This window comes from Diadema setosum, chromosome 7 (assembly GCF_964275005.1).
Source record: "Diadema setosum chromosome 7, eeDiaSeto1, whole genome shotgun sequence".
NCBI classification, from domain to species: Eukaryota; Metazoa; Echinodermata; class Echinoidea; order Diadematoida; family Diadematidae; genus Diadema; species Diadema setosum.
This window is the reverse complement of record NC_092691.1, coordinates 35,521,165-35,543,597: the sequence shown is the minus strand read 5'-3', so window position 1 is coordinate 35,543,597 and position 22,433 is coordinate 35,521,165. Positions and strand designations below refer to the sequence as shown.

General features: G+C 39.9%; 1 protein-coding gene across 1 annotated transcript in view; it reads right to left on the bottom strand.

Annotated features, from left to right (window-relative positions):
- The window catches only part of LOC140230755 (unconventional myosin-If-like), a 112,323-nt gene that overhangs the window by 19,976 nt on the left and 69,914 nt on the right, over nucleotides 1-22,433 (bottom strand). Inside the window, exons 21-23 of the mRNA XM_072310891.1 lie at nucleotides 21,177-21,326; nucleotides 8,380-8,528; nucleotides 6,295-6,456 (exon numbers count right to left, since the gene is read on the bottom strand). Of these exons, the coding sequence (XP_072166992.1) occupies nucleotides 6,295-6,456; nucleotides 8,380-8,528; nucleotides 21,177-21,326 (461 nt within the window). The remainder of the gene's footprint in view (nucleotides 1-6,294; nucleotides 6,457-8,379; nucleotides 8,529-21,176; nucleotides 21,327-22,433) is intronic.

Genomic DNA, 22,433 nt, shown 5'->3' with positions numbered 1-22,433 from the left:
GATAGTACCACTACTGAGTCACAATATCCCTCATTGATAACGTCCATGAAACAATACCTCGCATGTGAGTTCCTTCAAAATGTTTCGAGTTTCTGCCAAAAATAAGATGAAGCACATAAAAAAAGATCATTGAGTGTTTCTAATGTGCATAAAGAAAGGTCTGACATAAGGGTACTATTCTGTTTTTATCTGCCCTGGGTCTTGATTGGCAGTTTGATACAGGTGGTTTATATGTTTGTTGTTGGGTTTTTTTGTGTGTAATACAAAAAGCGAAGGTTTGTACATGACAGATGACATTTCTCAGAACAAATATGTTTTCAAAAATCAACCAAGAGATGACTAGTTGTGTGTGAAAGCTTGGAAATGAATCACACTGGATAATTCTAGGATTTACTCAAGATTAGACTGTTATTCTCTTCATTTTCTTTGAAACTGCAGTCAAGTTTTACAATCAGTATAGCTACTGTGTAGTCACATGGGTATTTTATGGTAAATCAGAAGGTTTTTTTTTGGTTTTGTTTTGGTTTTTGGCATTCCGTTTAAAAACATCTGCAAGTCTAGGTTTCTGATAATGCTCTAAATACAACTTAACATTTTTCAAGTTGGCAGGACATATAATTACGTATGTCCTACTCATTAGCTGAACATGCCTTTGATGTTGATGTTCTCTACATTTATGTTTTGTTTTGTGCTGTTTATTGTATTTTGTTTGTTCTTGTTTGGTCTGTTTGTTCAGTCATTTTTTTGTTATTGTTTGATATCTTTGGAGTGTACTTGGGAACCATGAAGCAAAGAAAGAAGGAACGGGGTGAAAGTCTTGATGAAGTTGAACTAATCCCACTCATCAGCTCACACATGCCAGGCAGGCTGTGGGGGGGATTAGCCCCAAGGAGGCAGATGTCTTGTCGCCATGGCAACGTCCCATGAGTCAAGACTGGGGGAAGGTAGGCTCGCAAGTCAATGCGACGGCAGCTGCGCGTTCTGTCTCTTGAAGGGGGGAAAACTGGAAAGAAGTTACGCGGCGATACCAAAAGGAGGCAAAGTGAGGCGTATGATAGCAATGATTTGAGACAAAAGGACAAAGGTGACCTCCTTTAACAACAAATGGCGTTGCCGATGCCAAAAAGTGTTGCCTCACAACTGTTGATTGCTCATATAGGAAGGGAAAGATATTCAGAAAAAACAAAACCTATTGAAGTACACTTTACCCTGGGCATGTTCACCCTGTACACAGCTATTATCAAAAGTGTAATGACTCCACCAATTACAGTTACTAATCACATACACTGAAGAACTCTGTGCTTTGTGCCTACTGTGTATCTGTACAATGTGTTGTCAGAAATTTCTGTTAGCATTCTCAGACGAATGAATCCTATTTCTATGTGTATATGTGTGTTGTGTATACTTTACATGGATGTGTGTAAGTGTTACACGAGTGTGAGCACATATGGAGGTCTGCATGACTGAAAGTGAAATGAAATTGGTGAGTGCGCGTGTGGGTGAGACAAAAATATCATGAAGTAGAAGTGCTTTAGTCTGTGTGTGTGCATGCACTGTACATTGTAGGTACAATGTATTCTTATAAATGGCTTCAATAAGGGATTTTGGCGAGTTTCACTCAGGGCAAGCGAGGATACATTTCACGCAGCGTATATACCTGTTTGTTTAGAGTACAGTCGAACCTGTCTTTAGTGGCCACCCAAGGGAGATAAAAAAGTGGCTGTTATAGGCAGGTGGCCGCTGCAGACAGGGACTTTAATGTGGCTTTTCTTGGGGGGGGGGGGGGTGCTTTTAGTGGCCGTACAGTCAAAACTGTCTATAGCCGCCACCCAAGGGAGATAAAAAAAAGTGGCTGTTAGTGGCCGTATACGGCAGGCTGCTGCTAAGGCAGGTTTGACTGTAATTAAAACAAACAAAAAGTGCCCCCTTAAGGCCCTAGGGGTACCTTAGGGGTATACAATGCACCTGTCCATTCTTCATATTTAGTGCCTGCATGTAGGCAAATAGTAGTTCACCTCTAAAATTTGTACACATATCCTCAATTACTGTATATGCACTCATACTCTACACAAAGCTTAATTCTTTACTATCTAAACTGAATTAAACTATATAATTTGATGGTTTTCCATTTCAATTAGTAAACTATTTTTTTTCCTACAATATCTTTCAGAAAGAGCAAGAAAGGAGAGAGAGTGGTCAATATACTCCATGTAGGTATAGGAAGGGGGACGGTTTTCTACACATGATTATTGTGAACCCTGGATCATAACATGCGCCATTGCATAAAGTAATAATTACAGATAGGAAACCGGTGGTGCACCAAAATTTGACAGGGGGCCAATGATTTCACCCAGCATCCCAGTAACCCCCAACCACCAATGACAGAGAAGCAGGTGGCACACAACCACAATTAACAAATCTCCAAACGGTGAGTTAACCTTATCATTTAACCCATTGCCTACCACAATATGATACACGTGCATTTATCAAATGCACAGGGCCCCGCACTATGTTTTTTTTTTTCTTTCTTTCTTTCTTTGGTGGCCACTAAAATCTTTAAATTTGAAATTTTGAAGACTTGATGAAAAATAAATGCAGTGGCCTTGAATTGAAAAAAAAAATGGAACAACGGATATCCAATTGGTCTCTTTATCTTGTATGCAGGCCTATAATGAAATATATTAGCTGATCACCTACAGATCTGCCTTTTTAGTGTAAATTCAGATTGTTATCACACCAATAAAAATGATCACATTATTTTACGATAAGCCTGTTGAGATGACGCAGTCACAAGAAGATAATGTCAAATCAAGTCGAATAAAACTGATATATAAACTTCTGATTGTTATTTGTGGATATGTTCGCTGGAATCTCAGTTGCCCGATTGGGCCAACAAAAGTTCCATCTTTAGGAAGTTTAGTGGTTTGACATTAATTTTTAGTGGCCCTACGCCACTGGACCACTGCTAATGTCAAGCCTTGATATATACATTGATATCTACAATATCTACGAGGTTTAAGACCTTAATATATCAAGACACCTCTCCCTCCCTCTATCTCTCTCTCTCCTCCAAGGCTACCAGATAATTTGATGTGTGCTTTTATAGGCTCACTCCCTATAGCTGGTGCGTATACCTATGGGGGTTCCCACTAAAATGCATCTCTGCACAGTTTACTGAACTGTGACTCTTCACTGTAACAGTAAAGTTCCACAATGCAGCTCACTCTACATGGGAAGGAGGGGAGCCCGAAATAGCAGCCGACAAACCTCCTCCTCCTCCTCCAAAATAGGACCATTTACTTGACAATGAACTCCGGCGGAGGAAGTCAAACATTTGCCGGCTCTCCAAGATGGGCTATTCTTTCTTTCCGCAGCCCTAATTGGCAGCCAATAAATCAGCGCGACTGAGATTATCGCCGCTGATGAGGGACGCATCATGGAGAAAGGAGTCATAGGTTCACCACACTGGATTTGTGGTTTGGTGGAAAAAATAAATGAAAAACAACCCGCAGGCTTTATTCTGCCAAGCTAACCCTCAGATAGTCCTATTTTAGACTAGAATTTCGGCACACACGTGTACTCTTTTGGCATTACGTCAACAGTCTAAAAAACAAGCAAAAGATAATACTGTATGCAATTACAAATATCAGGAGTTATCGAGGGCTGGTGATAAGACTAGGGGGAAGCAAGCATTATCCCCTCACATCATTCAAGGGTTTAGCCGAGTTCTATTGACTACCTATACCCACGGGTCACATGACTTCCCAGAATGCAAGGTGTCCTCATATGGCTAGCACACCTGGTTAAAAGCCCACTGTCCCCTGGGGGAGGGGAAGGGAAGGGGATGGGGGGTGGGATGGAGGGGAAGGGGAGCAGATGACTGATGAGTCCGGAAGATGAAATGTATTTGCGGTTTCTTTGATTGCCTTGCGCTTCCTCGCTGAGTGACTGGGGACGCTTAATGATTTCTCGCGTTCACCGAAAACAGGAGCTGCAGGTGGCTTGCTCTCAAATCCGATTCAGACACCTTCAAAAGGTGGCAAGAACTCACTCGCTGACAAGGCTTTGCCTTCTTCAGTGTGGCAACTAGGGCATCATAGCTGCATCATAGTGGTGTTGTTGGTGGTAAAAGTGTCACAACTACGCAAACATCTTCCCTTCACAGGTTGAACCTTTCATATTTTTTTTTTCTTGAAGATACTGGAAGATGTTTCAAGCATCCAGAAAAAAATAAAAAGATACAATCCTACCACTGCTTTCACTGCTTCCTGTAAGGGTGGGATACAAACTAATGTGACATTTGGTAAATGCACCCACCATGATTCTTTCAAATCCTGTATGACAAAATTCTATTCTACAGCGGGGTAGCTTCCACTGCTGTGCGACTACTAAATGATTAGAGTTGTGATAAATGCTCTTCCTATTTTATAAAATAACTTTTCTGCTTCTGCTCACATACTGACAGGAGATGGCCGAGGGACACAAGATGCTTCACATGCCTCACACAAGTCAAAGTATTTAAGGACTACTTGTATGAAAGAATGAAGGACTGGGAACTTCGTGTATTGTAAACTGAGAACTTTGTGTATTGTACACTGATTGATAAGTGCCAAGAGTTAATCTAATTTCAAGTTTATGGCTGTGCATTTTCCCTTTTGAATTTAACAGTCTGTTTTGATGTATAGGCCAGCACCTTCTAAATGTGACCCTGCACCTCAAAACAAACAAAAAGTCGCCAGACATGAATTTTTAGTTGAGACAATATTCTGAAAGAGCAGACTTTAAGCTTTTAAATGATGTATAACTCAAATCAAATGGACTCTCCTAACCTATCTAAATACTGGAAAGAAAGCCAAAACTCAGGAAAAGTGTGAACTGAGAAAAGAGGCTCTGAAGTACAGTGTCTATTCAAGCGCTTAATCTTTACCAAACCGTGCTGGCTGTGCGATGAATGGGACAAAAAACAGGAAGTAAACCACCAGAGTAACAACAATGAAGGGATTATCAAATTAAAGTGAAATCAAGCATGCCTCATTAACACATTCTGTCAATAAATAATGCTAACTTTCTAAGCAGTAGCACTATCATTTCAAAAGTTATTAGAGTTGAAAGTGAAGAGTGTGGACAAGGTTTTTTTCAGAAATGAAAAAGGGATTCTAAAGACACACCTAATCACACTATTCTACCAAAAATGTTAGAGATAAACTGCTAAAAAAAACACACACATTTTCCTGCCCGTTTTATGATACCAAATTTCAGCATAATGTAAAAGAAGACCCGCTCTTGCACAAAATATGAAAAAGTCAAGTTCGGCTAGGTTGACCCATTTCACTTATTTTCAGTCCTCACGCAAAATCAGTGTGTGCGACTTTATGTTCGTTTTGAGGTGCACGGTCACAAATAGAAAAAAGAGTCAATATACACATACAGTTTGTTTTCAGTAATTCAATTATCAGGATTTTGGTATGAATTTATTTATTTGTTTGATATTTTGCAATGCTAGATGTCTCCTTGTCAGGTGTAACATTTTCAACGATTTTCAAAAAATATGCATGGTTTTTGTCAGAAATACCTGACATGTAAGAGATCATGTAGAATAGTGCAGCCAAATTTCTTTTCCTACCTAACTACAAAGCAGATATCCTATTAGGATCTTGTATCAATAATTTGATCCACTTGCACCCCCAGAGTCTATTATCACTTCCAAAAATAGCTGGGGCTCCAAGTATCGCTTTAATTCAATTTGACGCCTTGGTCAAAGGGGGGGGGGGGGGGTTGGTTGTTGGTGCCCTTCAAGTCATTCCTAAACAGGCTGGATAATTAGCTTCATTACAGAGTGTGAAGTGAGATTAATATTGAACTGCGAGGGGAAATCTGTATTGCAATGATCTGGTACTAATTGGTTATCAGTTATTCAACCATTGCATAAGTGGCTTTGATTGAAATATTCAAGACCGAGTTAGCTGGAAATCACACATCTATGACACGTCCATCATGCGTAGAAGCTGTCCCTTTGAAACTGATGGAGATATATTAGTAAAGCAATGACTGGAAAACAACTTTGTAACTTTTGTGATAAACTGCAAATATTCATTGATACAGACAAATCAAGATGGCGCTGAGTATCATGGCAGATTCCTCTGAATCACGTCATATTGTCCTTGAAGTTGCATGCATGATATGATTTCATATTTGACCGGCATCATGCAATCCATGCTACATCAGCTTTTGTGACTACAAAATACCGCAGATGAAAGTAAAAGTTAGCATCTCTGCAACATAAACATGAAATACCTTTTGATTGGGGACCGCCAAATTTCTGTACATGGGCGTACGGGGCCGTGGGTCGTCCCGGGGCGGGTTGGGATGGGGCGGCGCGCCTCGGGCCATGACCGTTGCCGCTGTGACCGTACTGTCTGTCTCCTGCCGTCACCTTGGTGTCTCGTACTCCAGGTCCTATCGAGCAACGAGCGAAAGAAGGGGACAGCATGTTACAGGCAATTATTACTTATGTCCTACGTTTTAGCTCTACAGGATGAATAAATGTGCTATTTGTTTTGTTACCATGCATCTTGTATCTTGTACATGAAAGGAATTGTGAAAGAAATGGAATATTGTACTCTTGCACTGTTCTCAGTGGGTGAGAAGGCATCCTCATCATAAAGGAAAAGATCAAATCATTTTGTGGAGAGAGATACATCCATCTATATGCGTTCTTGTTGGCTGCAACTTTCAGTCGGTATGATCAAATTGTTGAATTCATATGACAGCAGATCCTAAGACCAAATGATGATGGCACCAGCTTGGGATGTCATCCCTTCAACTAAACTCAGCTGAAGCAAGCTCTTGGGAGTGACAGAATAAACTTTGAAGAAATACCCAAAAGGCACACAATTTTTGCTCTATCTCTGGTCTGATTACCTAATTATTCACGAGTCTCTAAGAACACTCATTTTTGTGCAGAGATGTACAAGAACATAAATGTATGTTTTCTTCTGTACCTCTCTACAAGTACGATCACAACAAACTTTATAAATTACTGGAGATTTCTTCTTTTTTTTTAAACTCAAGAAGACTTTACACTCTTAACAACTTTTGTAGCTGCTCAGACCAAAGGCTAGCCTGACCTACAGTCTGTCATCTAAGCATCTTCTGGCAAAATTCTCAGTGAATTGGGAGAGGCCGAGGTAAGGAGATGCAACCTTTTCCAAGGGAAGAAAAGTCAAAAAGTGGATCATGAGTCATATCAAAATTCAGTAGTATCCAAATAGCCTGGAGAAAAATGTAAACTCAAGAACCCAGTGGTACGCCCAGGATGACCTATACAGTGTTAACAGAAGAGATGAAGTTGAAGAAATAAAAAGAGGAGGAGGGGGACGAGGATGACGGAGAAGAAGATACAGAAAGAAAAAGAAGCAAAGGAAAAGAAGAGGAATGAGGAGAAAGAGGAAGAAAAGAAAAAGAAGAGAAAGACAAGAAGAATACAAGAAGAAGAAGAATACAAGAAGAAGAAGAAGAAGAAGAAGAAGAAGAAGAAGAAGGAGAAGAAGAAGAAGAAGAAGGAGAAGAAGAAGAAGAAGAAGAAGGAGAAGAAGAAGAAGGAGAAGAAGAAGAAGGAGAAGAAGAAGAAGAAGAAGAAGACAAAGAAGAAGAAGAAGAAGAAGAAGAAGGAGAAGAAGAAGAAGAAGAAGAAGAAGACAAAGAAGAAGAAGAAGAAGAAGAAGAAGACAAAGAAGAAGAAGGAGAAGAAGAAGAAGAAGAAGAAGAAGGAGAAGACAAAGAAGAAGAAGAAGAAGAAGAAGACAAAGAAGAAGAAGAAGAAGAAGAAGAAGACAAAGAAGAAGAAGGAGAAGAAGAAGAAGAAGAAGAAGAAGGAGAAGAAGAAGAAGAAGAAGAAGACAAAGAAGAAGAAGAAGAAGAAGAAGAAGAAGAAGACAAAGAAGAAGAAGGAGAAGAAGAAGAAGAAGAAGAAGAAGGAGAAGAAGAAGAAGAAGAAGAAGAAGAAGAAGAAGGAGAAGAAGAAGAAGAAGAAGAAGAAGAAGAAGAAGAAGGAGAAGAAGAAGAAGAAGAAGAAGAAGAAGAAGAAGAAAGAAGAAGAAGAAGAAGAAGAAGAAGGAGAAGAAGAAGAAGAAGAAGGAGAAGAAGAAGAAGAAGAAGAAAAAGGATGTAATACCAGTAATGTTTAAATGTTCAGGCTGATTTACCCTGTTCCATGGCTCGAGTAAGAGAAAAAAAAAAGGAAGAAGAGAATGACATTATGTAATAACAATGTTAATAAAGTGTGCATTTATTTACACCCAGATCCACTGCTTTTGGCAAGACTGTAAAAGAAGATTGAAGAAGATGAAGAAAAGAAATATGGATTATGTGTATACTCACTAGAGTTGCGAGGTAGCCCACTGCCTATGCTGACGGTCAGAATCTTGCTGGATGGTTTCATCATAGGGACGTCACCCTGGCCCTGAGAAAACCTGACCGTCCTGGTGCCTCCCCCACCCCAGCCTTCCTTCTTCACCATGAAATCAATCCTGCAACACATCGGAGAGCAAATAAAGTCAGTGTGAGCTTGATGTCTGTGATGATCACTGAAAGTTTCTCATTGTGCAACAATTACAACAAACAGATACAAGAAGTGCATATTGTAGGGAACACACAAACACACACACACACACACACACACATACATACACAAACTGGGCATTTGTGTGTCAAAAATTTGTGTATCAATAATGATGAACTGGTACACATCTGCTTCAACAGGGCTACCAATCTCTGCAGATCTCAAATGTACTGGTACACTCTCAAAAATCTATTATAAGATAAATATAATGATTTAGTTCAAAACTTGGAAAATTGCACATACATGTGGCAAATGTGGAAAATGCTCAAATACAGTTTTTGGACATAAAAAACAGTTTTCATTTCAGAAACACATTTTCTTACTCTCGATAAAGAAAACTCATACTAAATGTGAAGAAGGAAAAAAAAAAAACCCACTGTGACATCAGATCAGTGGAATGAAATAACTGTTAGGTACCACAACTAGCACATTAATTTGAGGCTTTGGAATAAGTCTCTGTACCTACTAAAATATACAATGAAATGCTCATGTAGCCTTGGTTTCATGCATCCTCATAAAAGATTATACTTTCTTGACCAGACATGTGATTCTGAAGAACAGTTACTGTGAATGATAGTGGCATTTTTGGTGTGAATTGTAACAAGTCATTACACTACTGTGAGTAAAACTAAGATTACACAATGTTAACAGTCTGATTTCATGATGTTCAAATCACATTGATCATTCACTAAAAAAAAAAGTGGGGGGGGGGGGGGGGCAAAATCACTGAAAAAGAACACAATTAACCAAAGAGTAGGTCCTACAACATTCTAAAAAGTGAGCCTGAAGTTTTGGCATAGAAACAAAATACAGCCATTTCATGCTAATCCCATATTTTAACCCTTAACCCATGGTGCGCCTTGAGTGAAGATTGACACAGAAAACCCCATAGCACACTGTACACAATGCTATGGGGTTAAGAGTCCATAGCACAGAAAGGGTTAAAGAGGTGGTACAGTTTGGGCTAACGTTGGGCTTGAGGTTTCCAACTTTTTGTGACAATTATTATTTTTTTTTTTAGATAACAATAAACCTCTTATGAAATATGAAATAGCATATAATTCTAAGAGGAGTTCAAAGTTGTTTTTTTTTAATGAAAATTGGTTTTGATACTGCTGAGATATCCAAAACAAAGTGATCCTAATAAAAAGGTAGGACTCACCTTTTATTAGGGTCGCTTTGTTTTGTTTTTTGTAGACATCTCAGCCATTTCAAAACAGATTTTCATGAAATAAACAATGAATTCCTCTTAAAATTGTATGTCTTTTAACATTTCATAAAGGGGTTTCTAAGTATCTCGAAACAGTTGAATGCCGAATTCTCACTTCAATCAATACTATACCATCCCTTTAACGTGTCTTACAATACTGTTGACATTTACAGGGCACGAATGTATCCACGTGAATGTAACTTTAGACAACTGAAACAAAAAGCCTTACATGAGCCATTTGGGCTGTTCATATGGCACGAAGCCAATTCACAGCTATCTTTAAAGCTCTAATAATTGCAGTCACTGGATTCCCCTGCTTCTATACATAACAGGAAAATCACCACTGAATGCCATGTCTATTAACTAAGAGCTTCTTATTTTCAGATGCGTGACATATGACTTGCACCCAGCGAAATGTCAGGAGTTCACAGAGATTTCACTCTACAATGAATCATCCTCCCTGTAGCAGATAAAAAATGTGTGGACAGAATATGTGTATCCATTGCAGACTTTTACGAGGCCTCCCACGTACATGTACGAACTCTATTTTTACTAACGAAAACTGTGCTATCTCTATGACTTCTTTGCAATAGGAGGTAAACATATCACCATGTTTGAGATGCCGTATACTTTGGCCCGAATTCATGAATGTGGTACAAATGAAACCATGGTTTAAACCATGGACAAAAACCATGGAGCGCCAAGTGTCACACGAAATATTTCGTTGCGAAATTGGTCATTTTGTCGAAAAAAAATGATCGTTTCGTTAACGAAATTATCATTTCGTGGACGAAATGCTCATTTAGTTACAAAATGTTGTCATTTCATTACAGAATAATTATGTCATCGACGAAATGACTGATTTTGTAATGAAATATTCCATGCGACACTTGGCGCTCCATGGTTTTTGTCCATGGTTTAAACCATGGTTTCATTTGTACCACCTTCGTGAATTCAGACCAATGAGTTTATGTTTAAGAGGACGGTACACAAGTGCCTTTCTGGGAAGTTTTTAAATAGTCCATAGTGACCTGAATATATAGTGACAGGAATACAGGATTATGGTAATCTTGAGGTGGGTATTTCTTGGTAACCACAAGGGTAAAAGAAGTTTTCTGAATAAGGACCTAAATAGGAAATCCTACGTAAATGTCAAACCGCGCATGGCCCCTACATCAGATAAGCTGGTCATCTCTCTATGGCTATTCAAAAGGTTTTAGGGGAACTCTAAAATTTGACGGATGTCTCCTTCCGCCAGCGTTTCATCTCGCAAAATCTAGGTGGGAAACCGAGCTTAGAGGGAAAAGGGGACCACAAGACAAGATCAAAGATTTGTGACTTGATTTTTTTTCTTCTCTCTCTCTTTTTTTCCCCTACAGGTTCGCCAAGCTGAATCAAAGTGGGCAGACATAACTTTCTACATGAACTTCACCTGTCAATTACATGAATTTCCTATCAAAAATCAGTCAGTCATATATCATGACATTAATCTCTTAGCACGAAGTGATGCAAAAGTTGTACCTTGGGCATCTACTACCACGTGTGCGATATGAAGCGCTACAGGACAACACTGCCACATCTTACCCAATAAAACTATAATCTCCCTGTCCCTGTCTATACATTTGTATTGACACCAACAAATACATTTGTATACAGTTGGATACATGCTTGCAAAGACCATAGAGATAAACAAACATACTTTATACTATATACACTGTCTTAATATCTTGTAAAGATTCTACTTGTACAACATTTTTTTTTTGTATCTATCATTTACTTTTTTCAATACAGAAATTGCACAGAGCTGATATCAGTAGATACATTTAATCACAGTACAGCTTGTACCTCAAAATCATCATTGTATCTTAAAATTGAAAACACACACACACACACACACACACACACACGCACGCACTCAGACACACTCACACTATTCAATAGTACGCACGGTCATGGGATAAACTCCAGATTTGTAATCTAAGAACCGATGCGGACCTTGGGATAATTAAGCCAATTATTCGGCAGGATGATCTTCACACGTACCCTTCCAACCACAGCGAACTCCCCCGCCCCCATCTAGAAGCATGAGTCATTTGGTTCTCTTCTCCCCTTATCCCCCACCCCAAAACCTGACACACCTCCAAGAGACAAACATCCTTTTTCCAGGAGCGGTAGTGCTCTCCCACATGCCCCCCTCCCCCAAGACATCCTTAAAGTGTGGTTTCTTCTTTAAAGTGAAATATCAATCCACGTTCACGTCTTTAATAAGGTAGTAAGAGTGTAATCACGCAAACAGAATGGCAAAAGTTTAATTAAAATCAAATAAAAGGTCCGAAATTCATAAAATATTGAAGAATCACATTTTTGCAGAACAGTCACACTAGTCACAACTGTATGTTCGACTTAGTCAAGATGGTGACATAATGGCCTCACGACTTCTCTAATAGTGGGTACACAAAACTGTTATTAAGTCATTTTATTGATCAAGTACTTTTGCTTGATTTTACTCCATGTATGAAAAGTTGGTTTGAATACAGAAATAACTTTAAGTTTACTTAATGACTGCTATTCCCATAAACAAAGTTATCAGTGGTATTGCATGTAAAAGAGCTGAATGCAAATGACTGTTGGTACAAGGGGGCACTGTCACATTCTTACATCACAGTTCCTCAGTGTTATGGCAGTGAGAAAGGCCCTCTTTCTGTAGCTTTTCTCTCATATAGGCCCTATTGTCAGTATTCGATGTCATAGTGTGGTGAGTCTGTGAAATGGTTGGGCTGCCATTTTGAAATTTGGTGAGCCTGTATCATTTGCAGACCCATTACAGTGATTTTCAATCAAAAACAACTTCTGCTCAGGCGAAAGTTATTGTTAGCCTAGGAAAACAACATCTCTACGTGCGTCAATGTTCCCGACAGCTTTCGTCGCATCGCAAAGCCCTTCCCGGTTACCATAGAAATATGGGTCGATGGCTTTCGCTCAGCTGCTGTCTGGAGATTAAGAATTTCCAAATCCCCCGTGAGAGGATGCAAGGGACGATGGCTGTGTCTCCTTGCAACGAAAACATCGAACAAGCATCTGTCGTCCAAATTGAAAACTTCCACACAGGACCGATAGTCAGAAACACAGGCCGCTCATCTAGGGTCAGTAATTGACTCAAATCACCCCTCCACAGCTGGGGAGGTTCTTGTCCTCCAGATCTATCTCACCCACCCACTCTACCATCCCATTACCCATCTGCATCTCATAGAACCAACACTGCGGATGGTATCTAAACATATGATAAAATTAGGTCTGAGCAAGCCTGTCTCACGTGTTCACACTCATCAGAGCTTTCCTCCTCTTAACCCCGCCCCCTACATGCCCCATCTGTGCCACGTCACTGCCAACACGTCAATTCTCAAAAACTTGGCCATTACAATGAAAGTGTCCCTGATAGAATTTAAATCCATTGTTCATCATGAACATAATCTGCTTGCCAAATCTATCTCTTGTACAATCATTTGGATCACTTGACTTGAAGTAAATTCATTCAATTCAATCAAACAATCATTTAGATCAATCAATTTGAAATAGATGCATGCACTTCAATTTCATAATCAAATCAAACTCTTTCTGTCAAAGTCACATCATCTCTAAACCAAAATCCAAGTCTTCACAAGGTTGGTATGGCAGACAGTCTCTGAAATCTCACATAACGTCTCAGGGCCCCCTCCTTTCCCCCTCTGTATCATGACATTGCCAGCACATTGGCCCACAAAAGTTTGGCTGTGACAAAAAAAAAGAAGACAAGTCTTGTGGTTGTGACAAATATTTCTTTGACAAGTCCGCACTTCCATCATCCTTGTCTCTCCCTGTTCCTTTCCTCTTCTTGCTCCCCCGTCAAACTCATGACATCACTGACTTGAAAATCTGTCTACATCTGGTTCTAAGAACAAGGAGTTTATTTCATCCTTTCTTCATTATTTTGACAAGCTCATATTTCCAGCTGCCCCGCCCCTCTTTCCTGCTCCCCCTCCCCTTCCTCCTCCATCAGTCCATTCAAATTTGGTCATGATAATAATTTCTCCATCTAGCAGCTTCATTCCTCATCTCTCCCTCTTTCCAGGTAATGACATCATCTACGATGTATACATCTTGGAAAACTTGGGCTGAACAACTACATCTCCTCTGACACACTCACATTCGTACATTTTGCAGCCAGCCCATCTGTCACCCTCACCCCCACCCCCATTTTATTTGAGAATGTATAATTCTTTCTATTCTAATCCCTTACTGTACTCATCATGATAATATGCTACACAGATGTATGGCAATCCCTCCAACAAAGTATTCAGATTTCCGCCTCAAATAATGTTTTAAACACAAACAATTTCTTCCCTTTGGATTAAACTTGTCAGAGTACCTTTTTATTTAAAAAAATACTTTTCTTTATGAGAGTATGCACTCAGGCAGAAGGAAATGTTCCTCCTCCTGGCAAATGGTCAAAATTTTTCCTCAGAACTACAATATCTTTCACAAGAAATAATAAAAAACAGCCATATTAATGATTGAGGTCTTGTGAAGTATATATATGCAGCAGGTGGACTGAAGCACATGTGTTTGCATGGTCCCAAATATCCTACACTGGCACTAACTCATAGTTAATCATTCCCACTAATGTTTGACAGTTCCTCTTAAAATACATTTTAATGCATCTCTCCTCCGACACTACAAGTTGGCTTTCTGTTGCACAGTTTCACCACATATTGGAGTCATCACGGAACGGGGCCCTGGTGATTACTGTAGAGCACATAATCTCTGTAACTCCCTCTGGTCTGGTCTTCATTTGACTCTGTAGACCACAAAAACTTGACACGTTACGCCAAAAAAAGATGTGAAATGTCTGACATCTGACTGACTCTGCCGATATCCAAACAGGTTGAGTTCAAAAGTGCACACTGTCACATAACACACATCTCAATATTCTGAGAGTCTCTTATTTCAGCATCTAATATGCTGAAATAAGAGACTCTGAATCAATTGAGCATTTTTTCATTGTGGATACAACAGTGGGTTTTATAAAGAATTTGTCCCAGGATCGTCATCTTTACTGAAGGATATGGGAAATTTCATTTAGCAGCATTAGAACTAGATGATCAGCTTTCTCAAAATGCCCCTGGAGGCCAAACAAACACTTGCCAAGTAAAGAAACATTTTTTTTTTCTCATTCTCCACAGTAGTCACATAAACGAACAAACAAACAAACAACAGCAATACCAACCTAGACTAAACCTAATCAACCAGATAATGTGATTATTCAATGTGACCTACCTGTCTTTGAAACTTGTTGGCAAATATATATATATAAAAAAAAAAACATCATATCAAAGCCCATATTCACTCAGAGTCAAGTGTGAAATGAAAGCATAAATTTTCCAATCTGGGACAATTTGCCACCATCCTAATGCTACAGTGGCATCCTTGTTGTTGATGTCATGGCAAACTTTCATTCTCTCAGACCTTCAACCTAATGAAGACAAATTGACAACCTTTTTGACAATATAATGTGTCGATTTCATTGGTCAATATGTCCACTTACAGCGCAGATATAAACAGTCATGTGACTGAGATTTTCTTTCACTCAGTCAAAGCTACTTTATATTGACTGGCCGCCAGTGGCAAGAGATCATAGCAGTTGAAGAGAAGGAAGCTGTAACAGAGTAAACTGGCTACCGTCATAACATGCCATTCATCTGGACTACTTGGGGTTTGCTTTTTGTGGCATACACAGGTTTGTTGCCTGAAACGTGAGCGGCGGCAGCAAATCATGCAACCGATGGAGCATTCTTGCTGCTAGCTCGCTTGACTGCTTGGCAGCAATCCCGCCTCTGTTTTGTGAGCTGGGAGAAGTGCGACCACAAAGACACAACTCACGTAAATTCCATGCAACTTCACGGAAATGGCCTTCGCCACATGATTCTACCTTTTTTCAACCCTCTGCAGCTGCCCCAGTGTAACCGCAACCTAGAACAGGCATCTGAGCACTGCTTGAACCCTGGACTTATGAGTCACTGGTCAGGATTGCACACTGCTTTGCTGCAAGACTCCCACGCATTACATAACATGCAGTTTGGAACAAAAAGCTTGGTGAAGAATACATACTTCCTCAATTTGTCTCCAAAAAGTGATTTACTTTTTTTCCAAGGAAAAATGAGATCACCAAACTCATCTACATTACTAAACCCAGAGAAAGGGCAATGACCCGACAGCACTTTAAGCAGTCCATCATTCGTGTAGAGATAATACAAATATGTGATGTCCTCATTACATATTGCACACTTGTCAAAAGAGGGGGATTTCAGGCTAATATCTCACTTCATCTTAAGTGAAAAGAAAAAAAAATACTCGATGACAAGTTTTCAATTTACAATCACTTTCAAATTGCTAAAAGGAAATGAGAATATATGTTGCCTTTTCAAATTTCACATCACTCGTGCTGTAAATCACTTCTCAAATTCTCTCTCCAACACGAGATTCTGCGAGCGCCTAATAGCGAGTGACAGAAAAACGTCATATTGCTCATTGAAGTTCTCCTTCCGTCCTCGGATTCTCACTCCGGTCTGGGGACCGATTCCTCTGAGTCACAGATTACCTGCAAGAGGGAGATCCTGTCTGAAGGAATACGACTTAATTTGCTGGCAAAGACGATTTCACGCCGAGTCCATCTCGGCTGCCACATCAATCTGGGAAACGGAGGGACCGAATCAAAACAAGCCAGCTCCAGTAAGCCACATGGGGTGGGGGGGGGGGGGGGTGTCACGCAAATTTGCCCATTTCCCCTCTCAGGAACTGGCGATACCATGTTCCAAAGCTGTGAGGGACTTCCCATTTACAGTCGAGATACTCTCACTCATGTGAGAGCCCTTGAGCTCCAATCGCAGGAATCTGCCCCCAGCACGATCTTTAAAGGTAGGGGATACTTTTTACAGACCTCCCAAAATGCAGCAAAACATTAAATATGAACCTCAGGGACTTGTTTAGGCCACTGCTGAGAAATTTGGAAGTCAACAGTTATCTACAATTTGAATAATGCACAAAACTCAACTACTCAGTAGTTCTGTGTGTCAGCCACACTTAAGCCTTTTTGTTGCTGTCTTCTGTATTTTTTATCAATAAACACAAATCTAAAAGTATAAGAGCTGATGTAATAACATATAGAGTGTGTGGCAAGTATGTACATTTGTATATTATAGAAATGTTTGTAAGTTTTGATGAACTTTCTTCACAAAATATACATGATGGACACACATGCAGTGCATGGGTCTGCAAAGGTAGCCTAGTAATGTACTGGAATTTACGGTGAGCCCCGAAAAAAATTCAATTCAAAATCTAACGGTCAATAAAAATGTACTAAATGTTACCTTCCACTTTCAATACTTTATGGGAGTTTCTAAAATGATACTCTCTTCAAAATACCATTGTATTCATACAACTCTTCATTTAAGGCATGCAAATGGGATTCCCTACCTTTAATAGTCACATTTCCATCTACAAAAATAATTGGACAAAAAAAAAAAACCAAAAAAAAAGCCTTACTGAGCAAAGCCTTGACAGAATTTATTCAAAGGTTCTCATTTGCATTACTGTAAAACAAGATATATTCAACGGCATGAAATTTTTGCGAATTGGAGCCAATGGCCTTTTTTGTTGCATGAAATTTTCACAAATTGCCATTGGCGTTCAATGCATATAGTGTAGACAAGAACTTTCGCATGCATTCTTATTTAAAAAATCTTGGCTTTTGCAAAATTGACAAAATCAATAATGGTATCTTACATCGTTCATTAATATATATTGTATGCTGATTGTCTTTGAAATGAATCTGACCATATAAAAACTCATCTAGTCTTGTGCCTTGTGGCAGAGTTATTGTATATTTCACTGCTTTGAGCAAAACTGTGCTGCTAAAAGACAGGCATCTTTGAAAGATCTAGCATTAATTTGTATTATACAATAATAACTGACCGTATTTCTGGGATACACACAGACTGCATTCATTCCTGGCTTGATCACACCATACAACCCAGACGACATAGTGTGTGTAGATCGATCTCTGAATCAAGTAGCAATCTTTCAAATCCCCTAGGAGTTATATGTACTACAGTTATATGCTATTCCTTTCCAAGTTACACCCTGAAGCTAACTTCACATGACTGTTTAAATACACGGCTGAGCTGGTCTGAGAATGTAAAAGTCTACTGTATGTAGAACATGATGTAAGGGGTACAGACAGAAAGGGGGGGGGGGGGTGCAGAGGCATTACAATCCAAGCAATAAAAGCTCACCAGACAAAACATGGCTGGGTAACGTGTTTTCCAAGGAGCAGAAACATTGTGACAGACGAAACAGCTACGAGCATCATGTCTGTAATCATAATGAGAGTAATAACCAATCCAGCATTTTGTAATACGTAATCTATCTAGTGACCTATTCTGAGGTGCAGAAGGTCATAAGCAGAGCAAGGAGGGATACCTCTATGATTAGGGCGAGTTACATGTCCCACATTTAAGTATGATAGGGACACTGCATCCTCAAGAGGACTGCCAAACATTTCAGACAGATGTCAGACCACCCTGGACTCCAACTTGCAAAAACAGCAAGGCAACTGCATCCTCCTGGTTGGCACATTCTACAGTGACAACAATGCATTCTACCTCACACCACCACAACAAAGCATGTGATAATTGACTACTCTTTTTCTTTTTTTTAAGAAGCAGGATGGGATAAGAAAGCTGTAAGTGGCTGACAAAACAGGTTGCGTGGTTGATGTAGTCACCCGCCTCACTCCTGGTGACAGACATAAGGATGAGGAAGTGAGGAAACCACACGGAGAATACGAACAATGAAGTGGTGTCTGTTAAATTTACGCTCATTCTAAGGGAAGGTGGAGGGGGGATGTCAAAACAACAGCTTAGCAGTGGTTCTCGGAATCCTTTAACATTTCCTCAATCTGTCAAGATGGAGGCTGTCTTCCTTGAAAAATCACTTCTGGTCACCCTCCAAGATAATGTATGCCATGTGACAAGGTGATCTACAATGACAGTCAACATGTTGCAGTATGACCTGGAAGTAAAACCAAAACTGGCGGCTGACTGACTTGAGGTCATTATGCTTGTTTCATGAAACAAATCATGTGATCATGTTGTTTCACTTGCTATGTTTCAGAAATTTACTCTGAGGATCTTCATTTTGCTTTATAGACAGTGAAGATAGTCTCAAATATGAAAAAAGTGATCATACTCTTTAAGTAACTTTTTCCATCAATACCAGTCTGAAAACAGCCTACATTGATACACATGTAGGATGTTTGGGAGATCTCAGCTGTCAGTGTAGTTTTCATAGAAGTTCACATTCACACATAAGAGGCTACATTCTGCTCAAATAAAACCAGGTGAAGTTTTAACTGGTTGCTATCACCGCCCATTTTTAAAAATAGATTTTTTTTTTTCTTCCCACGTTCTTTTACACCTAGATGGCACCCCTGATCCTACTTCACACTAAAATACTCTTTAGATTCTTCATTCTCTGCTCATTGATAAGCCTCAGATATGGCCAACTTCCAAAATATATGCTATAAACGACATCCATACATCCATATAGGATATTACTCCTTTAAGAAAGAAAGATAGAAAAACAGATTGACTCAGGCAAAGGGTAAACCAATAAGACGTTGTAATCACGCAGCTGAGACACGTGGGGAGGGGAGAACATTATCAGTGCTGCGTGGGGCTGGACAAGTTTAATATGGGGCAGTAATGGGGTACACAGACATGACCGTCCAGGACAACGTCGTACGACCACGCCGGAGGTTTGCGCTCCGTATCCTGGGGATTTTGTTTCAGCGGGACGGGGGGAGCGATGGAAGTGAGACCATTAAACCTCATTTCCTGTTTGATTGAGAAGGGGTGCAAATCACACACCCCCTCTCTCTCTCTCCTTCTGTCTCTCTGCCTCTATCTCTATCTCTCTCTCTTTCACTCTATCTCTTGCTGCAAAACCTTATTTTCACAAAAGAAAAAAACATTCAAACTAGTCTTGTATATAAAATTTTGTGCCAGAAGGAACTATCCACATTTTTCTCTTTTCTTTTTCTTTATTATTTGTAGTCATACGAAAGAAGACATAGCATACTACCAGTGCAGGAGAGATTTATTTGGACAAAGTTATCATTTCAAGGATAGATTCAAATGATCCAGTAAGAAAGACACATAATACTTTTAAAACACAACACACACCGCAAAACACTAGTCAGTCATACCCCAATTGCATTAGCATTTGGTTATGGATGTAATATTCAGTTGATTACAAAGTATGTCTTAACTCCGGCATGCCGGCAGCTTGACACTGTCAAGATCTGATTCTAATCTGAAATTCGTAATCAATTGTGCAGATGGTAATTCAGCAAATTTCCCTCCAAATATCATTATGCACGAATGCCAAATAGTTCTGGTTCAACAACTTTGTGTTAACTATATCACGACTTCTGGCTTGTGATGATTCTATTGGGCATTACCACTGGAGCACACAGATACAATACACCCCTATCTCAATACACCACGAACCACACATTCAACTTTTGGTTTTTGTTTATCTCTTGGATCGAGTGCTCAGAATGCGCTGTGTGTCTGATGAGTGGCTACAGCTGCAGATGTCACTGTGGGGGTTACTGTCTAATCGGGGGCAGTTTGTTTGGCTGAAAACAATATGGTCAGCTGGACGGCAAATATTGTATCCCTGGCTTTCAGAAGGCCGAGGTCAAAAAAAGTGAAGGTTAATGGTGGGGGAGGGGTGGGGGGGGGGGGGAGGTGGGGACAGAGACAGGGAAGAAGGGGGAGGTTGCAGGAAGTACCATACGCACTTGCAGGTTTCACATTTTTGGCAAATATATCACTCGCTTCGTGAACAAACATGTAAAATTCCTCAATAAGTAGCCACTGTAACAACAAAGTAAAATCTTTAAAATGATCCAAAACGGTAATTCATTTTGACATGTGCAATATCAAAGCCTCCATGGACATTGTGTATCTGGCAGTTTGTGCTAAAGGATTACACACAATACATGCATCTCTGCCAAGTAGTATACTATGCACATGATTTACGGAAACTTGATAAAACTGTCAAGTCTTGTCATAAAGAAAAACAGATCAAGAGATGAATACTGTATGAAACGTTAACAGAGCTACAGAAATACTGACATTTTGACAGAACAACAGACAAACAGACAGACAAAAATGCATGAGTAAAGTCTATTGTGGAATGTCCATCTCATTAGTTTGGGCCCTACACACGTTAAACATCACTCACGAGTCGCTGAAGTTGACGACCAGCTTCTGCTGCAGCGTTTCGTTGAACTTCTTGTCGAGCACTGTCAGGAACTCCGTCTTGAAGACGGACTCTAGGAGGCTGTCGTACTCCTCCGCCACGTGGAGCACAAACATGTCATCTTGTAGAGTACTGGGTGTGTGAGAGCATGGAAAATAAGAGATAATGTAGCTTTCGATTTGGACAGTAAGAAGAGAAATATAATAACTTGGTATAGAGAGGAACACAAAGTACAAGATACATCAGACAATCACTGAGACACAACAGACAGAAGTCAAGAGACAGCACTAAGACCCTGTTTACAGTGCAGGGCTGGGCCGAGCCTGGGCTGAGCCTGGCCTCACCCTGGCCTCAATTGCGGTATTCGGCCCCACAATTCTGTGCATTAACAGTGGAGGGCTCGGCCCGGGCTTTTAATTCAAACCTTTCAATATTTTGTCGTTGTGATGCTCTGTTTGTAAACAAACAATTATTTGGGAGCATGCCGGGTGCAGTTTGGTACCACATTTGGCCCAGTTTGTGTTTACAGTGAGAAAAGGCCAGGCCGAGCCCGGGCTGTGCCCAGGCTGAGATCGTCTCCAGAGCTTGGCCAAATGCGTGGCCGTTTTAGTACCGCATTTGGCCTTTTGAGCGTTTGAGTGAAAGGAAGGCTGGGCTGAGCCCGGCCTTTTCACTCACCGTAAACGGGGTCTAAGTTTGGAGCACAAATGATTAGAAATCATTAGATGACAAGAACATATCGGGGGAAATGTTACAAACTGATATTTCAAAAGGACAGAGAACCATTTAAACATACAACAGAGACAAGGATGAAACACAGACAGACACTAAAAACATGATGCAGAGCCACATACATAATGGAATGCAGTCTGTTTTCTTTCAAGAGATTCGTTCTTGACATTGTACACTTCATAAGTTTAAAAGATTGTGTAGCATATGCTTATAAAAGTTTTTTTTTTTCTCAAAAGACTACATGTGAAATCAACTTACTGTAAAACATGATATATTCGCGGCATGAATTTTTCGCGAATTGGAGCCGACGGCCTTTTTTTCGGCATGAAATTTTTGCGAACTTCCACTGGCATTCAATGCATTTGGTGTAGACAAGAACTTTCACGTGCATTTTAATTTCGCGAATCTTTGCGCTCGCGAAATTCACGAAATTAAAATGCACGCGAACATTCCTCATTTTACAGTAATGTGCAGCTATGTCCATGAATTTTTCCAGCACTCTATGCA